This window comes from Pogonomyrmex barbatus, unplaced genomic scaffold (genome assembly GCF_055798465.1).
Source record: "Pogonomyrmex barbatus isolate J1 unplaced genomic scaffold, ASM5579846v1 scaffold15, whole genome shotgun sequence".
NCBI classification, from domain to species: Eukaryota; Metazoa; Arthropoda; class Insecta; order Hymenoptera; family Formicidae; genus Pogonomyrmex; species Pogonomyrmex barbatus.
Window position 1 is genome coordinate 3,600,753 of NW_028297111.1, and position 16,439 is coordinate 3,617,191.

At 31.8% G+C, this 16,439-nt stretch overlaps 2 protein-coding genes across 17 annotated transcripts in view; one reads left to right on the top strand and one right to left on the bottom strand.

Moving 5' to 3' along the window:
• The window catches only part of LOC105429948 (uncharacterized), a 191,295-nt gene that overhangs the window by 58,036 nt on the left and 116,820 nt on the right, over window positions 1–16,439 (top strand). For all 14 annotated transcript variants that reach the window (XR_016138501.1, XR_016138500.1, XR_016138502.1 and 11 more), the window contains exons 11-13: window positions 15,992–16,090; window positions 16,153–16,251; window positions 16,320–16,418. Coding sequence is in view for 11 of the 14 variants with exons in the window: in XM_089073466.1 (XP_088929592.1) it covers window positions 15,992–16,090; window positions 16,153–16,251; window positions 16,320–16,418 (297 nt within the window). In the remaining 3 variants the exon portion in view is untranslated. The remainder of the gene's footprint in view (window positions 1–15,991; window positions 16,091–16,152; window positions 16,252–16,319; window positions 16,419–16,439) is intronic.
• The window catches only part of LOC148937254 (uncharacterized), a 204,789-nt gene that overhangs the window by 51,110 nt on the left and 137,240 nt on the right, over window positions 1–16,439 (bottom strand). The gene's annotated exons all lie outside the window — the stretch shown is intronic.

Sequence of the window (16,439 nt, forward strand, 5' to 3'; positions counted from 1 at the left end):
AGAATACAAAATTTTCAGAACAAAATTATTTTGTTAGCACACATTCTCTCTCTCTCTCTCTCTCTCTCTCTCTCTTTCTCTCTCTTTCATCCACACATTTACTGACTGTTATGTTGTGATGATTTGAAAATAACCTCGTAAGCTGCTGGTCCTTGCTTTTCTTGAGAAAAACGGATGAATTTTTCGACCATCACAGAGCTCCATGTTTTTTTTTCAATAAATTTTTCATTGACTTTACACTTGATCTACTTTACTCACACGATTAAGGAAACGAGAAATTTATTAACGTAAATACGTACGTTTATCAATAAATCATTATCAATCACTTTGTCCATTAATTATTCAGTGACTGAAAATTACTCGCGGAAAGAAATACGTTATTAACACATAAGACGCGTTTATTCGACAATAGCAAGCACTTTACTGATTTTAATAAAAAATTTATTAATTAAATACTATCAATCACTCTCAATTAACTATTATATATAGGCGACTATAAATTGCTCGAAGAAACATACGTTACTATTACACAATACGCGTTTTACTCGGCGATAGCAATTGACCGATTTTGTTGGTTATGGTTGTATATACAGTGAAATGCTCAAAGTCGCTGGATCGTAGTACACTAATTTACCGACTTATCGACTTAATGTATTTTATGCGGGATCGGCAAGATCGGTAAGTCAGAGTGTTTACCTAGGGAGATTCACGTATTTCATTGTATTACCGCTACTAAATGTGAACGCATGATTGATTGAAGCCTCAGAATTCAGAACGTAGCAATTCGATTTTCACTCATGATAACGTAAAACGTAATTATCATATAATATTCTTTTCTTTAAACAAATTTAATATTTCTCGCACCTTTTTTCTTTTCCTCTTTTGTCTTTGCTTTTTGTAAAAGAGATGTTCCTCGTAAAAATGTCGCAAAAAAAATGCGGATTGTTTTTGATTGCCCTAAAAAGGGCGAATTGCTTTGGACGCTCTGAAAAGAGCGGATTAATTTTGATCGCCCTAAAGAGGATGGATTGTTTTGGACGCTCTGAAAAGAACAGATTGATTCGGATAGAAGAAATTTTATAACAGGTGTTCAAATGGTAATCATTTATTCTAATATAGGCTCGCATGCGTCTCATAAATTTGTTTGTACATTCTCCATCATATCTTCTCCGATGGCCCATATGGCATATCGCAGTCTTGTTTCTAGATCTTTCACGTCTTCGGGAAGTTTTATAAAGCATTTTATAATCAATTCTTTGCAATATCCTCAAAAGAAGAAATCCAGAAGATTGAGGTCGGAAGATCTTGCAGGCCAACGTATTGGGCCATACCGACTCATCCATAAGAAACTATTTATTCAAATAATTCGTTAATCCTAGCGTTATGTGTCTCAGCGTCCTCTTGTTGAAAAACAATTTTATTCCTGTCGAATAATGGAATTCCTTTTAAAAAAACCTGGTAAATTTCTTAAAAGTTCTACGTATGTTGCGCCAGTTAAGATATCTGGGAGAATAACGGGACCTAATATTTCCGTTCCTATAATTCCAGCCCAGATATTCATTTTCCATCAAATCTAGAAATTTCTAAGTCGCGTAACCCTCGAATTTTCCTCATCCCATGCATATTACGTGAATTGAATATTCCTTCTCGCGTAAACACGAGATTGGAATCCGGGATCTCGATCTACTCTTGTTAGAAAATTTTTACAAAATCTTTTTCTTAAAGGATAATCTTATGATCGTAAATGTTGCACTTGAGTAATAAAATGGGTAATTTTTTTGTGCAACTTTTCTTCTTTTAATATCTTCTGTACAGCCGAATAAGATAAATCGTGCTCGCGAGCAACAACTCGAATGCTTGTTTCTGGTTTTGCTCGAAAGGACAGACTATTGCCTCTGTATTCCGCAAACTTCTTGCGATCTCTGCCAGTGTCGTGTTTTATTCGGAAGGACACTGCCAATTTCATGCAATTTCTGTTGCAAGTATGACGGGGCCTGTTGGATATCTTTCTCGATTTGGATATAATTCCATATTCGTATTCTTCTTGCGGCAGTGTGGCACTGCCCATGTCATTCACCAAATGCCATTAACATGTCATAATATTCTTTATTTGTATAACTTATCATATCTTTCAGATAATCGAAAGATGTTCAAATTGAAAGATGTTCCAATCGAAGTATAATATGTTCTAATAAATATTTCTTCTACTAATTTCTCGCATCTAATATCCGAAGGATTATTATTGCAATATTGATTGCCTCACTATCTATACAATTTTTGCGGGTGATCGATGCCTACTCCTTCCCCGCGGTTTTCATCGCGAATCAAGTGGCGTATCGCGTATTGAAAAGAAAAGATATTATACGATAATTATGTTTCACATTACCGTGAGTGAAAATCGAATTGCTACGTTCTGAATTCTAAGGCTTCAACCAATCACGCGTTCACATTTAATAGCGATAGTACAATAAAATGCGTGAATCTCTCTAGGTAAACATTCTGACCTACTAATCCTGCCGATCCCGCGTAAAATACATTAAGTCGATAAGTCAATAAGTGTACTACGATCCAGCGACTTTGAGCACTTCACTGTATCTACAATCATAACCAACGAAATCGGTCGATTGCTATCGCCGGATAAACGCATATTGTGTAATAATAACGTTTCTTCGAGAAGTTTATGGTCGCCGAATAGTTAATTGAGAGTGATTGATAGTGTTTAATTAATAAATTTCTTATTAAAATCAGTAGAGTACTTGCTATTGTCGAATAAACGCGTCTTATGTGTTAATAACGTATTTCTTTCCGCGAGTAATTTTCAGTCACTGAATAATTAATGGACAAAGTGATTGATAATGATTTATTGATAAATACGTTAGTAAATTTCTCGTTTCCTTAATTGTGTGAGTAAATAGATCAAGTGTAAAATCAAATTGACAAATTTATTAAAAAAAAACACATGGAACTCTGTGATGGTCGAAAATTCGTCCATCTTTCTGAAAAAAGGCAAGGAACAGCAGCTTACGAGGTCATCGAATCATCTTCAAATCATCACAATATAACAGTCAGTAAATGTGTGGATGAGAGAGAGAGAGAGAGAGAGAGAGAGAGAATGCTAACAAAATAATTTTGTCCTGAAAATTTTGTGTTTCTACCTTAATATTGTGATGATTTTTTCTTCTCAAAAGCATGTTAATGTGTATGCGTGTATTATTACTTGTAGCCGGTTGATCGATTAATCGCTTGATCACAATAAGCACCCACTAGTAGTGAGCAATGATGCCAACTTGGGACCGCTTACAGCACGCTACAGCACAAACATAAGCGAGCGGCCATGTCGTGTGCCTGCCGCACTTCGGCTAGCTTTAGGCGGTAGAAGGACACAGACGTATTCTCTGTTGTCTCTTTTTTCCTCGAACGCTGTCTATCATTTATATGGGCGATCACCGTCATGCTATCATATTTGGACGCTTATATATATTTATACTATACTTTATGTATACATATATATATATATATTTTATGTATACATATATATATATATATATATATATATATATATATATATATAAAATCAATGTAGAAATATATTAAATCAATGTAGAATTTTAAAGGTTTCTATATTAATCTTCATCCACAAAATTGTACGGAAATGTCAACTTTTTGCAAAAAATAATTGTACGGCATACACAAAGTTTTATAATAAATAATTAAAATTTTTTAAACTCTTTTAATTATTATTATTCATAACTAAAATTGTGCAACGATTAATATTTTAGTTTAAAATAAAAAGATAAATTAAAAAAAGATTAATTGTATTAAAAAATATAACGTTTGCTTAAAAAAAAAAATGTGGCACTGCGGGAACTCGAATTCGCGTGGGCCGCATAAAAAGAAGTACCGCGCAGCTCAGGCTGCTCAGCTATACCGACTTTTCATTTACTGATCCACGGTTCTAGATGATCTTTTTTCTTAGCTGATCGGGCGCTCAACTTTACTTGCAATTTTTTCAAATCATTTTCAGGAAACCAAAGCCCAACACATGAACGTGCCACATGTACGTGCCTCATGTTTTGTGTATGTGCTTCGCATTGCTCCACACTTTCGATCTTTCCATGTACAACGTCGATTTCTGCACTGTTGCCATATTTCTAAAATTTGTAAAATTCTCAAATTATCAAACAGGATGACGAATCGAGTTCATTTTTATTCACTGCGAGAAGAGAATAGAGAAACTATTGTACTCTCTCGCGCTCGACGCGCTGCGAGAAGAGAATAGAGATATTATCGTACTCCTCGATGCGCTGTACGATATACAATGTTCGAGCCTCTTTACATTCTTACCGCTGACTATAGTTGACATGTAACGTATAAATTTAAAAGAATAAGCAGATATTGATAATGTGAATGAAAATGGAAATCGTTATATATGATCATTGTACTTTATATATAATATTTATTACAAGCCGTTATATAATTTTATCTATAAAAATTTTAAATAATGTAATATATGAGAATGTATGAAATTATTTTATGATATATTTTTCTGTTATTCTCTTAAAAAAAGTTCAAAGTTTATTATGTTTTGAGTAATTAATAAATTAATTAATTATAATTTCAATTAAAAATAATTTCAATTAATTATAAATTCACAAATCTGTTGCACGATTAATGAAATAATCAATTTTATGTCTATTTTTCTCTTTGTTTTTGATTAATTATTTGACAAGAAAGCGTAGAGACGCTTGAACATCGTATATCGTATAGCGCATCGAGGGCGAGAGAGTACGATAATATCTCTATCCTCTTCTCGCAGCGCGTCGAGCGCGAGAGAATGCAATAGTTTCTCTATCCTCTTCTCATAGCGAATGAAAATGAACTCGATCATTCGTTGTCTTGTTTTATAATTTTACAAATTTTAGAATCATGGCAACAGTGCATTCAGAAATCGGCGCTGTACATGTAAAGACCGAAAGTGTGGAGTAATGCGAAGCACACGCACAAAACATGAGGCACGTACATGTGCATCCAACGTTTCGGCTTCAGACGGTAGAAGAGGAACGATAGTAGAGATACTAATGTACTCTGTCGCTCGACGCGCTGTGAGAAGAGAATAGAAATATTATCGTACTCTTTCGCTCTCGATGCGATGATCAAGTGTCTCGGATGTATCTTGGTTACCGCTGACATGTTGACATATAGCGAATTGAAAAGAGTAAGCAGATATTAATGTGAACGAAAACGGAAATCGTTACATATGATCATGTACTTTACATATAATTTTTATTATAATAAGCTATTATATAATTTTAGGTATAAAAATTTTAAATAATACAATGAGAATATATATAAAATTATTTTACGATATATCTTTCAAAATTCTCTTAAATCTCAAAGTTTCCTATGTTTTGAGTAATTAAATTCTACAAGTTTATTATATACTTGTTGTCATAGCATATATTTTCGCTTGCATTAAATAAAAAAAGAGAGAAGAAGTAAGATATAAAATTGATTATTTCATTCAATTGATTAATTGTGCAACAAATTTATCGAATTTATAATTTGTATACGCGCCTTCGATTTCATTCGCATACACTAAAATTATTTATTTTAAGGTTCATGAATCGGCAGAGAAACGATAAGATCAGGTCAAACTCGAGAGTTCTATTAACAACATATGATATACTTTATTAAATTAACAAGTGTTGCCGGACCGTGAGCACTCGCGTTACAAGACGTTCGTTCCCGACAGATGCTAGTCGCACAGTGAGCAGTCACGATCATTCGATAATATAGCTTTCGCATAAAAACGGTTGGACGAAACGGTAAGCACACGAGTTAAGCTCGTGTAACTTTCGACAACCAATCAGTGAGCGACAACGAGCTGTCTTTCACGAATTTGATTGCTTCGAAAATACATAAAAAACGAAACGAAAACAAGCACGCTCGAACGAAGTATTTAACTATCCATAGAAGTTTCAAGAAAGAAAAATGAGCATATGAATTCGCACAAAGAATATTTCTCTGTTAAATATAATACTTATAATTTTCCTGAACATAATTAATTATTCAAAACATAGCAAACTTTGAATTTTAAGAGAATAATAGAAAATATATTATAAAATAATTTTATACATTCTCATATATTACATTATTTAAAATTTATATAGATAAACTTATATTACGGCTTATTATAATAAATATTATATGTAAAGTACAATGATCATATGTAATGATTTCCGTTTTCGTTCACATTATTAATATCTGCTTATTCTTTTCAATTCATACGCTACATGTCAACAATGTCAGCGGTAACCAAGAAATGTCGGAAATGCTCGACCAGCGCAGCGAGAACGAGGAAGTATGATAGTATTTCTATTCTCTTCTCACGGCGCATCGAACGCGAGAGAGTAGGACAGTATTTCTATTCTTTTCTGCCGTCTGAAAGTAACCGAGGTGCTAAGAGCACACGTACATGCCTTATCTTCACTGTTATTGTCATTCTAAAATTTACAGAACAGGTCGATAAATATTCGTGCGCTGGTGAGTATTAATAACGTGTCAGAAGCACCCATCACGTGTAGGTTAATATTAATAAAATTCCAGAGGCATCAATCGTGCACTGGATGATATTACCGTGTCAGAGGCGTTAATCGTGCGCTGGTTGGTATTAATAACGCATCAGAAGCGTTAAATGTGCGTTGGGAAGTTTTATAACATGCTAGAAGCAAATCCTTAATGAAATATCAGAGGTATCATAAACTGGCGATGGCATTATCGAGTTCGATATGATATTGTTACTGATCTCATCGGTTTCACCTCGCGTTGCATTGCCAAAGTTACATAGAGATCAACTTTGTTTCTTTAAACAGAAACCCTCACTTTTTATTTTATATTCTTGTAGCTGACCTCGAGAGCTTTTCAAAATACTATAATAAAGCATTATTTTAATAAATACTTTCTGAGTTATGAGAATTATAACTCAGAAGTGTATTGAGTCAGTATACATTCAGTGTACTTGAATTATAAAATAATTATATAATTATAATAAACATATGTATATACACATATATATACACACATTATTATACAACTAAATTTGTATGCAATTTGATATTTTAAAAATATATTGTATACGAATTTAGTATGTGCGCGTAGATATATATATATATATTTGTATATATACCAGGTGTATAAGTTTTTTCCGGTTTTTTAGTAAAAAAAGACACGTAATTTTCAAGGGAAATTAATTTTTTTTTTATTCAAAATATTGGCCATCGGCTTCTACACATTTCGCCCATCTTTCAGGTAATTTATGAATATCATGCCAGAAAAACTGCTTGTCTTTTGTAGCAAACCATTCGTCGAGCCATTTTCCAACTTCCTCGAAATTGCTGAAGTGCTGCTCTGCGAGCGCGTGCCCCATTGATGCGAAGAGGTGATAGTCAGATGGTGCCAGATCTGGGGAGTACGGCGGGTGCGGAAGGATGTCCCATCCAAGCGATTTCAAGGTGTCTTTCACTGTTTTGCTGTGTGAGACGGCGCATTGTCGTGTAACAAAATCACTTTGCCATGTCTTTTGGCCCATTCCGGTCGTCTTTCGATTAATGCGTGGTTTAAATTAATCATTTGTTGGCGATAGCGTTGTGTATTAACGGTTTCGCCGGGCTTCAAGAGTTCATAATACACAATACCGCTCTGGTCCCACCAGACACAGAGCATGGTCTTCTTGCCGAAGCGATTTGGCCTTGGTGTTGATGGACCGGCTTCGCCAGGTGAAAGCCACGATTTTTTCCGCTTCGAGTTTTTAAAATAAATCCATTTTTCGTCACCCGTCACAATTCGATACAAAAATGATTTCCTTTCGTGGCGTTGAAGCATTTCACAAGTGACTTTGCGATTTTCCATTTGACATTCATTCAAATCGTGTGGGACCCATTTACCGAGTTTATTGATCTTTCCCATTGCTCGTAAACGTCTACTAATTGTTTCTTGTGATACATGTAATGTTTCTGCTAATTGCCGTTGAGTTTGAGTTGGGTCATCATCCAATAACTCCTGCAATTGCTCGTCTTCGCATTTTTGTGGTCTACCAGAGCGCTCACTGTCTTTCACATTGAAATCACCACTTTTAAATTGTCGAAACCATGTCTCACATGTTCTAATCGATGGAGCGTGTTCACCATATGTTTCTACCAGCAAACGATGACTTTCAACAGCCTTTTTCTTTTGATTAAATAAAAAAAGCAATGCGTGCCGCAAATGTTCTTTTTCAGGCACAAAACTCGACATGATCACTGAACGATAAAACAAAGATGCTAGTTTTTGGCGGACTCAACTTGTGTGTGTTTGTAGTTTTAAATGTCAGACGAACAAAATGTATGTGTCAAATTAATACGCTGCGTACTTTTCGCTGGCGACATCTCTTAGTTAAACAGGAAAAAACTTATGCATACACCTGGTACATATATACCAAAATACATAAAGTGGACTCATTTTTAATAAGTGAGTCCCCATTTTAAGTATCTCAAGAAGTAAATAAAATCAACATTTTTCTTGTTGTACTATTTCGAGAAATAGATAATTTTTCCATTTTAACGGAAAAAATTTTATCTTATAGAGGCGATAAGATAATCACCAATATTTTTTCAAAATGGGGCATATAATGTCTTCATATAATATTATTTATTTATTTATTCGACACATAAGAGTTAATCGACAAGTCAATAATTTATGAGATATTTTATACATCATTTTGATACTTTATTGTGACATATTTTGATATGAAATATTAAATAATTAAAGTATTTACGTTATGATAATTGTATCAATATTTTTATGCACAGAATAATAAGATAAATAAAGTTTAAAGAAGACATAACATAATTTTTTTAAAAGCATTTACATGTTTTTTCTCTCTCACACACACACATACACATACCACACACACACACACACACACACACACACACACACACACACACACACACACACACACACACACACACACACACGCACGCCACGCACACGCACGCACGCACGCACGCACACGCACGCACACACGCACGCACGTACACACGCGCACACATGCGCGCGCGCGCGCGCGCGTACTCCCCCCACACACACACATATACTTTGTAATATTAATAAATATAGTCAGATATTTTTCCAGTATACAATGTTCTATTTTTAATCAATGATCTGAACGTCTGGAAAACTAAATAAAATGTCAAGACAAGTTTTTTTCAGATTGTGATTTTAAGCAGAACATAATTTGATTAAAAAAAATTTATATTAAATAGATGTATCAAAATGATGTAACAGTTACCATTATTTTTTTTAAAAAATCATATAATTTTTTTTACATAATATGATTTCTTTAATTATTTTGATATAAAAGTATAAAATAAAGTTATAGAAAAATTGAATTTTGTGAGACATTTTATTCTGGTATATTTACATCTTATTCTGGTATATTTTAACATAAAATATCAAAATTATTTCATTAATTCTTTATTTTTTAATAATATTTTAATAATTTGATGTATAGATAATTCAATAGTATAAGAAAAATATTAATATTTTAATTATTAATATTTTATGTTAAAATATAAGATGCCTCGCAAAGTTTAACTTTTCTTTAATCTTTTTTTATACTTTTACATCAGAATAACTAGAGAAATTGTATCATATAAGAAAAATTATATGATTTTATTTAAAGAAATAATGATAATTTTTACATCATTTCGACATCTTCAAAATTTTCTTTTAATTAAATTATGTTCTGTTTGAAATCATATAATCTGAGAAAAACTTTCTAGTCTTGATTTTTTTATTTAGTTATCCAAATATTTAGATCATTGATTAAAAATAGGACACTGTATATATATTGAAAAAATATCTGATTTACTATTAATATTACATATTTTTTCTGAAAGTATGTGTATGTGTGTGTGTGTGTGTGTGTGTGTGTGTGTGTGTGTGTGTGTGTGTGTGTGTGTGTGTGTGTGAGAGAGAGAGAGAGAGAGAGAGAGAGAGAGAGAGAGAGAGAGAAATATGTGGATGCTTTTAAAAAAAATTGTTGCACTTACACGTTGCAAATTACATAAATTTTTTTTGAAACAATTATGTCTTCTTTATAATTTATTTATTCTTAGTCTGTGTCGTATTAATATAAAAATATTAATACGATTATCACAATGTAAATACTTTAATTATTTTATATTTCATATCAAAATATATTACAATAAATTATCAAAATATATTACAATAAATTATCAAAGTATAACGGAGCGCATCCCTCTGCTCTGTTCCTGCTCCGATTTTCCCCCGACCGACCATCCGTCGGGGACCGCTGAACAACAGGCGGAGTGCGGCAGTGGCCGCAAGAGGCAGTAATGCCTCCTTTTTAAAGTATCATAATACGCGAAGCGTCGGAGAATACCACGAAAACATGTATGTTTTCGTGGTATTTCCTCGCACCGCGCCACGCGTCGCGCCATCGAGCGCTAACGCACTCCACACCGCGCCACGCACCGTACCACCGAGCGTGAATGCGTCCCGCGCCGCACCGACGCCGCGCCACGCAAGCGCGTGACCACCCTCGCACCGCGCCGTTACCTTCCCACCGAATTCCTTTCCTACCTTTAACTATCCCCCGCTCCTATTCCATCTAATCCCCAAAAATAATTATACCCGATCCTTTTTTCCGCTCCTGAGGAGAGGGATGCTAACCCCGAGATCGACCAATCCGACCGATCCGACCGAAAATACCGAGGTCGATCTCGGGTATAAAAAGGCATCGCTCTCCACAGGAAATCACTCCTCGTTGACTCCTGTTCCTAGCTCGTTTTCCGAGAGCCCGCCTCAAGGAAGCGAGCATCCGAAACCGGTAGCAAGCTTGAGTTTTGTTGGGGCCCTCCCCAACGCGCCAAGTTCGCTTGGCCTGGTCAAAAGCCGTCTCCGTATCTCGCACGGCAAGCCGAGAGTTGCTGGGGTCTCCCCAGCGCGTCGAGTTCGCTCGACCCGACTCCGCCGTTTCCGAGATTTCTCCGCCGGGTATCGGGGTTCTCCCGGAGAACCTGCGAGAAGGTGGTGGTCTCTTCCGTCAAAAAAATATGAAACATTTATTTCGTTTAATATTGTAATAATTTTTGTACGTACATGTTTCTTTTTATAGCATAACATGTTGAATAATTCGACATGTAATAATATAAAAAAAAATGTTTCGAAAATGTTTGTAAAAATTAATAATATTAAAAAAAACAATATTTCTAAAGAATATAGATAGGACAGAAGAGATATAAAGAATAAAAAGAAAGAATAAATAGAAAGAAAAGATAGAAAAAGGAGAAAATAAGAAGAATAGATAGAAAGAATAGAAGAAAATAGATATCTCTATATGGAAAAGAATTATTGAGAACTATTGAGAAATATAACTATTCAGAACTATTTAGAAAACTATTGAAATTTTGTATAGTATTATGGGACATTACTAATGGAAACATGAATAGTTTACTATTGGATGAATAGTTATTATAAGCATTTACTATCATTATTATTAGAATTATAAGTATAATAGTTTACTATTGGAACTGTAGGCACTTACTATTCATTATTATTAGAATCATGGTTTGCTATTCTATTGGAACAAATAACTACAAGTTACTAATTCGTGATTTTCGTGAAAAATTATGGAAATCTGATATTAGTATTGAATGATATGCCAGTTACTCTAAATAATACGCGGATACCTTGATTAATAATCATTTTATTGTATTTTTTAAAATAATGTTATGATGTATGTACAGAATATCTTATTTTAAATGATTAAGATTTTTCGAAAATTATTGAAAAAAAAACGGAAAAACCAAAATAAAAGATATACATTTTGAAGAGAGACAAATAATGGTAAAATTAATTTTCGAAAAAGATCAATACATGATTTCTCCGAATATTCTCCGAATATAAAAGTATTAAGATAAAATTGTCAAAAAATTAATAACTGTACACTTTACTCTTGCACATTTCAACATAAAATATAAAATATCTCATAAATTCAGCCTATTCAGTCTATTCAGTCTTTGCTATTATATCTTAATATAATATTTTATTCATAAAATAAAATAAATAAATTAGTGCATAGAAAACATATAGTTGTTTTTAAAAAAGAATTATGCAATTTGTAATATGCAATTACATGTTTTTTTTAAAAAGCAACAGCATTTTCCTTACATTAATTGATTTCTCTCATTATTTGGTGCAAAAATATTAAGATTAAGATTAAGAAAAAGTGGATAATTACAAGATTGGATAATTACAAGATTATTTTATATTTTATATGGCAATATGTAAAAATAGAGTGTAAAATATCTCGTAAATTATTAATTTTTCGACAATTTTATCTTAACACTTTTATTATAATATTAAATAATCGAAAAAATTATATTTTGTAAAAAAATCATAATTTCATTTTAAAAAATGGCAATGACTTTTATATGACTGTAAAATCAATTTTTTTCAAAAACTAGTTTTACTGTTATTTGTCTCCCTTCAGACTGTACAATTTTTATCTAAAATTTTCGTATTCTCTATAGTATTCGAGAAATTTCATTGTCATTTAAAATATATATATATACATACAGGGTATCTCAAAAAAATAGCCAAGCAGTCATATGCAGGTAGAACAGACTAAACTGAGTCGAAAAGTCCTGTATTATTTCGCGATTTTCGCAATAGTTAACGAGTTATTAATTTATGAAAATAGTTAAATTGCAACCGCGCGATGAGATAGGACTGCCCAGTGAGACACGCGTTTGCCATCGCTAGATACACGTGGAGTTGTTGATTGCAAGCGGCATTGGCTACGCTTCCATCTACGTATGTTACGTGTGCCTAGTGTGTCCTATGCGTGCTTAGCAACGGCGAAGGCGTGTCTCACTGGGCGGTTTTATCTCATCGCGCGCTTGCAATTTGACTATTTTCATAAATTAATAACTCGTTAATTATTGCGAAAATTGCAAAATAGTACAGGACTTTTTGATTCAGTTTAGTCTGCTCTACCTGCATATGACCGCTTGACCATTTTTTTCTGGATACCTTGTATATATATATATATATATATATATATATATATATATATATATAAGAATATATAAAGTTATATAAGAATATATAAAGTTATATAAATATTTAAATAATTTTCAATAGTTCTTAATAATTTCTTTCCATATGGAGGTGTATTCGAAAATAGTATTCGAGAAATTTCATTGTCATTTAAAACGGGGCATCCTATGTATATTCTTATATATATATAAGATATATATATATATATATATATATGTATAAGAATATATAAAGTTATATAAGAATATACATAGGATGCCCCGTTTTAAATGACAATGAAATTTCTCGAATATTATTTTCGAATACACCCCCATATGGAAAGAAATTATTAAGAACTATTGAAAATTATTTAAATTTCTATAGTTACCATTCAATTTCTGTAGTAACTTGAGTAGTAACTATTGGCGATTACATGCATGAATAGTAATTGAACAGTAATTGCGTCTATAGACGCCAATAGTTACTTTTCAGAACTATTCGTTAATAGTTGCAGTTACTACTCAATTACTATTCATGCATATAATCGCCAATAATTACTACTCAAGTACATAGTTACTACAGAAATTGAATGATAACTATAGAAATCTGAATTCTGAGTTCTCAATAATTCTCAATAGTTCCTTTCCATACGGGATAAAAGAGATAGATAAAAAGATGCAGAATAAAAAAAATAGAACATAGAAAACGGCACACAATGCATAGAGATGTTATAATTATGTTATAATTATGTTAAGTTTACTTCATACAATTAATAATTCACAACAGAATTCGAAACGGAATTTCGTCAAGAAATACAAAAATATAAAATTATTAAATTACAGTATATTCAGATATCATATTGTAGTATTTTTATATTCTGAATAGTTAAAGAAATTATATTATGTAAAAAAAGTCTATTTTATAAAATAATGATCATAACAAAATATCATTAACATCTGCAAATGAATCAATATTATAATCATATTATCTTCTTTGAATTTTACAACTTTTATTTAAAAGATTTTTCTGCATTATTTCCAAAATATTTAACTGTTGAGGGATTTTTGAGTTATATTGTATACACATGTATATAGTATATGTATTATAGTAATTATACTATAAACATATGTAATAAATACAGATTATAAATCAGGGTTCTCAATTCTATTTGTCACCTATCAAAATTTTTAAACTTTGTATGCCCGTATTATTGTTTACAATATTAAATTCTATTTCTTTGCATTTTCATGCTTTAATATTATGCAAGTATATAGTAAGTACAATATGAATAATCGATTACGATATTAAAAAAATGTAATACAATAGAAGACTTTCTTATTCCCCAAAAATTTGCAAAAATGAATATTTTTTAATCTGTCAAATTGAAAACTTTTTTTATATCTTATTTTTTTATATCTTATTTCGCAATGATAAGAAAAATATAAAAATTTTTATAAAATAAATCTTTTCTTTGTTAAAGAATTATTGTTTTGAATACAATTGCATAATTAACTAAACATTTTGATGAAAATACCTAGTATAAATAATAAATATACACAACGTAAAGATTGTCCGATTGGATTTTATATTTTATAAAATATTTGCAAAATAAGAAATATACTAACAGAATACTGAAAGATATCTATTAGATTCGGAAAAAATTAACGGAGACCGACTGGATTTGAACTCGGGATCCCTCGTCTACCAATCCGACACTTAGTCTGCACGACCACGACGGCTCCTCTTTGTTAGTTGTTTATATTCCGAATCTCTTTCATGATCACTTACGGTCGTCTAATTCTTACAATACTTATTACAAAATAAGTAAAGTGAAATTAATTTTATATTTTCTGTATTATTTTAAGTTTACATTTTTTATATTAGTGTTATCTTTTTTATATTAAGTTATCTTTCGAAATTAAAAAAAAGCGTACATGGTCAAGAGAGAATTTCTTATTCTCTCTATTGTTTATTACGCTTTTGCTTTTCTTCTTTATTTCTCTAATTATTTTTAATATTTTTATCAATCTAATGTGTTTCTAATATTTAATTTAAATGCTTATTTTTTATATTCATTTTGTACATTATATATTTATTTAATTAATAAATATAGTTATAATATTTAATTCATAAATATATATATAAAAGTATAGTATAAGTATATAAACGTTCAAATACGATAGCATGAGCGGTGGCCACTCATATACATAATAGATAGTGTTCGGGAAAAAAAGAGACAACAGAGAATACGTCTGTGTCCTTCTACCGCCCGACGCTAGCCGAAGTGCGGTAGGCACACGTACACGACCGCTCGCTTGTGTGCTGTAGCGTGCTATAAGCGGTCCCGAGTTGGCATCATTGGTGGTGAGTTGCGTCGCCCCTGCCTACCTTTCGTATCTGATCCGTGATACGACAACTATTTTTTTTAATAGTTTACAAACTAAGCCTCGGACAAAATTTTGGAAAAGAAAGAAATCGTCTGAGAATGAAGTCTGGAATATGACATTTTAAGGATAAAAGATTGTTTTGAATCATCTTGTATATATATATATATACAAGATGATTCAAAACAATCTTTTATATATATATATTTTATATATATATATATATATATATATATATATATATATATATATATATTCATTTTTTTCCTAACTTTTTCCTAATTTAATTTATTTTATTCTCTTTATCTTTTTTTTATCACTTTTCTCCTTCCTTTTTACATCTTTTTCCTTCTTAGCTATTCTTTTACTTAAACTTATACTTTTCCTCTTTCTTAATTCTCATTTTCGCACTATACTTTCGCCATCTTACTCTTCTATCGGAAACAGAATTTTATAAAATACGTACTTTTTTAAACATATTAATACAATGATAAAATTTTTAGCTCCTAGTGCATATTCACCTGAAAAGATAAAATTGGACTCTACGCCAAAATATAGTTTTGGACTCAGAATTTCTTTGGATAAACCCAGCGATACACCAGGTAATTGATTTTAACTGTTTAACTGTTTAATTTATTTAATATTTATATATTCTATTGCGCAGCCCCTGGCACCTACAACCCAGAGAAAGTACATTTAAATAAAGGACCACAATACACTTTAACTGGCAAAGGATCTGTCCTGAAAATTAATGATGTTCCTGGTACGCTTTAAATATTTTCTTAACATAATTATGATATTCTTTATTATCTGTATTTATTTTTGTTGCAGGGCCTGGCACATATAGTCCTGAGAAAGTGAATTTGAACAAAGGACCGCAGTATAGTTTAGTTGGGAAAGGGATGGCAGAGAAATTGGAACATAATCCAGGTGAATATCATATTATTTATA